Raw genomic sequence first — 4,292 nt, 5'->3', positions numbered from 1 at the left:
CGTTGTATTCTTGTCTTTCAGAAGAGTTGGTATTGAACCAAGAATACTTCAAACATTCTAAACCCTACCTGGAAACAAACCAACAAAATCCTGATACTCTTCTAGCAGAACCCAACACGTCTTCTATGATGATTCGAAACAAGTGATTAAAACGCTTCTCCTTACAACTCTCATCAAATGCCACACCCTTCCTTTTTATTACAGTCATACGACAAGTTTTTTTGTTCTTCAATCTTTGTTACTTGTTAATGTTATATTTTTTTCTACTTTTAGAAAGATTTGACCACCTAACGACTGTAAAATGTCTCGTGTGATTGACACCTTAAATCCCTTAAATAATTTGAGTAAAATCTAATTCTCGTTTCATACGGGTCGTATACGGTTATACGGCCCGTATACATCGTTCTTATACATTGTATACGACCAGGCAAATTATTTACACATGCTGTATACGGGCCATATACAGTTATACGGCCCGTATGGAATGTAAATAACTGACAAAGTCTGCAGGCACAGACTTTGTTAGTTTTATTTCATTCTATACGGGCCGTATAACTGTATACGGCCCGTATACACCATGTGTGAATAAGTTTTTGCCATGTATTAATATTAGGACCCAAAAAATATTATGGATGTCTTTAGAAAGATTAATTAAGCATTGGTTAATAATTAAGTAATAATGTCTATGACTTTATAGCAGCCTAGTGGCATTTTAGGGGTGAGATAAGGATTTGAGACCAATAGGTACTAGGGGTATGTTTGGTATGGAGCTTTTAAGAGCTTTTAGGAGCTTCAAGCTTTAAGCTTTTAAGAAAAAGCTCCTAATCAATAAAAAGTCTTGTTTGGTTGAAGGAGCTTCAAGCTTTTAGGTTAGGAGCTTGAAGCTTTTGGTTGAAAACTACTACTAGTAGCGTTTAGAAGGAGCTACAAGCTTTTAGGGAAAAAATGACTAATTTAACCTCTAAAAATAATGAACTTTTTAATGCACAAGCTTTTTAAATTTTTTGTTATTTCCATTTTGGTCATTTTATACATTTTATTAAAAGCTACAGCTACTCTGCCAAACACCAAATATATCTAAAAAGTTACAGCTACTAGCTTCCAGCTACAGCTACCATCTACCAGCTTCCAGCCAACAGCTAACAGCTTTCAGCCACCAGCCACCAGTTACTTTTGCCAAACATACCCTAGGTTCGATTTCCGCAAGGAGGAGTTCTCTCATATTTATTGGGTTTCCTCCTGAATTGGTATATATGCAGTATACCTAGTGGACGGATATGATCGGGTGGTTCCGTTGGTGACACGATGATACTCCAGTAGGCCGTCAATGATCCAAATTTGTCATTCAAAAAAATATGTTAACCAATGGGGTGAGTTTAAGTCCCACGAACGATAGGAATAAAAAGAAACTTTGCCGTTAAAAAAATATATAATAATTATATTGTTGGTACTAGGTAATAATTATACTAACAGAGTTAGTGTTAGACTAGAGGGTTTGAGGAGGCTCATCCTCGTGAGGATGGGCCGTCACGTAGGCGCCACATCACCATCCCATGAAGGATGGGCCTCCTTGCATTTTGAGGGGGGGTGGAGGATGGGGCTACCCTTTTATTGTTTAATTTATTTTATTTGTTTTACTTTTATTGTTTAATTTTTATTGTTTAACTTTTTTATTTGTTTAACTTTATAAAAACAATTCAAAATTTAAATAAAAATAAGACATAAAAGAAGATAATAAAATCCATTACATAACATAAAAAAAATTACATAACATAAAAAAAATTACATAACCTAAAAAAAAATTACACTACCTAAAATTTATAAAAAAAATTACATAACCTAAAAATAAAAATTACACTACTTGTCTTCGTCTTCGTCACCGTCCCCACCGTTTACGTTGTTCCATATATGTTCTACCAAATCCTGTTGAAGGTTTGCATGTGTGAAGTCGTTGGTTAGCGAAAACGAGTTTAAATCCTGTTGTGCCGGATTTACCGGGACAGTATTCCCGATAGATGCATTCTCATCATACTCACAAATCGCCCGACCTTCGTCTTCAATAATCATGTTATGGAGCAAAATGCAAGCGTACATACAAAGGTGCAACCTTTTCGGTGTGAACGCACGTGCCGGTTGTTCAAGGATGGCCCATTTTTTTTGTAAAACACCAAAAGCACGTTCGATGTCTTTTCTTGCAGCTTCTTGACGCTTGGCGAATTTTTTCCTTTTTTCATCCTCGGATATGGAATAGTCTTGACAATTGTAGACCAAGACGAATATATTCCGTCAGCAAGATAATACCCGCGTCTATACTCAACCCCAGGAACTGTAAAACGGGTGTCCAGACCGGTTCCATTAACGACATCGCTAAAGATCGCCGATTGGTATAGCACGTTGAGGTTGTTGAGTGAACCAGGGAGACCAAAGAAAGAATGCCAGATCCACAAATCTTGTGACGCCACTGCCTCAAGTATTAAGGTTGGATGGCCGTGATCACCTCGCGTATATTGGCCTCGCCACGCATTCGGGCAGTTCTGCCACGCCCAATGCATACAATCAATGCTACCGAGCATTCCCGGAAACCCGTGTCGTGCTTCATGAGCTTGGTACAACTGTTGAACATCATACGCATTTGGTTTCCGCAAATATTTTTTGCTATACAGTTTCACAACATTATGGCAAAACCGATACAAACATTCCCGCATAGTTCTTGCTGACATCTGTAAGTACTCGTCCAAAGCGTCGACCACTGTCCCGTACGCCAGTTGGCGAATGGCCGCAATACACTTTTGTAACGTGGTGAACCCTTCATAATTTCGAGCATCGGGTCGTTGCGTGAAAAACGGGTCTAGGCCCGCCAAATCATCAGCAATCCGTGTGAATAACCGGCGACTCATTCGGAACCTGCGTTTGAAAATCTCGGCATTGTAAAGGGGTGCATCCGAAAAATAATCGTTCACCAATTTCTCGTGCGCTCCTGTCGTAAAAAATATATAAATACGAGGAAATAATAAGGATAATAAAATTTATTAATGATAAACCTTAGCGGTCTCTGTTAATCCGTATTCGTCTGGTAATAACGCTTTCAGAGGAGACGTTTTCCTCTTCCTTTTCCTCCTCAATAAGAATCTGCACCGCCCTTAGCACACGTTTGCGAAAAACATCTCCTCTTCCTCCTCCGAAGACGAGAACCACCAAGAATTAGATGGCATTGTGGATGAGAAGATAATTTTTTTTATAAAAGTGGGGAGAAAATGGTATAAAAAAGAGAGTGTTTTGGGTTGAAAGTGGGGAGAAAATGGTATAAAATAAGTGTGTTTTATAGAAAAGCGGGATTTTTTTATTGAACTAGCCGTTACCAACGGCTATATATTTTAAATTTAGGCCCGTCCTCTCCGTCTTGTGGGAGCCGAATCTGCTGAGCCGAGCCCAGAGAGGACGGTGTGAGGGACCGGCGCCGGAGCAAACCGGGCCTCAGCCAGCCTCCATACCCTCTAGTCTTATAAATTGGGGTGTCAAAAACAATACTTTACCAATCAAGCCAGTACCTATTTTTGATGTTGACATATTTTTTTTTTTTTTTGAACGGCAAATTTTGGATCACTGACGGACCACTGGAGTATCATCGTGCCACCAGCGGAACCACCCGATCATATCCATCTCCACTAGGCATATTGCCTATACACCAATTCAGGAGGAAACCCAATAAATATGGGAAAAACCCCCCTTGTGGGAATCGAACCGAGAACCTATTGGTCCCAAAGCCTTATCCCACCCCCAATATACCACTAGGCTATAAAGGCATGGGTTCTGAAGTTGAGTTTGTGATGCACGGAAACATGATCAATTGATACTTGAGACTTTAGGCTTTAGCTTCAAACATCCAAGTAGATTCATACTATGTCTATGAAAAAAAAAGGGGTGTGATAAATATACCCAAGATAAAGATTAATATACCCAAAAGTCAAAATTAGTAATGATTTAGTAATGATTAACTACTTTATTCTATTATTTTATTATAAACTTAAAAGTAATAATTATGTTTTATTATAAAGTCAAAAATAATAATTATGTTTTTTTATCTTATTTTATTTTATAATACTTTTGTTACTTTTTTATATTTTCTTATACTATTATTAGTATTAATATCAATATTAATAAATAAATAATCAAGACACTTTATTATAAACACGAAAATGAAAAAAATTCATCATAAATAAATAAAAGTTCATCTAATAAAAAAGTAAACGTGCAAACATCAAAACAATTAATCACCTAGATCGACAAAACCA

General features: G+C 37.4%; 1 protein-coding gene across 1 annotated transcript; it reads right to left on the bottom strand.

Moving 5' to 3' along the window:
* Window positions 1-1,857: 1,857 nt before the first annotated feature.
* Window positions 1,858-2,897, bottom strand: LOC110920372. The gene is made up of 2 exons (XM_022164583.1): window positions 2,348-2,897; window positions 1,858-2,054 (listed from the first exon to the last, which is right to left on the bottom strand). Exons 1-2 carry the CDS (start codon window positions 2,895-2,897, stop codon window positions 1,858-1,860), a joined length of 747 nt encoding a protein of 248 aa, XP_022020275.1.
* Between the last annotated feature and the right edge of the window lie 1,395 nt (window positions 2,898-4,292).

Source organism: Helianthus annuus, chromosome 1 (genome assembly GCF_002127325.2).
Source record: "Helianthus annuus cultivar XRQ/B chromosome 1, HanXRQr2.0-SUNRISE, whole genome shotgun sequence".
In the NCBI taxonomy this organism is placed as follows: Eukaryota; Viridiplantae; Streptophyta; class Magnoliopsida; order Asterales; family Asteraceae; genus Helianthus; species Helianthus annuus.
The sequence above is the reverse complement of the archived record's forward strand: the minus strand, read 5'-3'. Positions and strand labels throughout refer to the sequence as shown.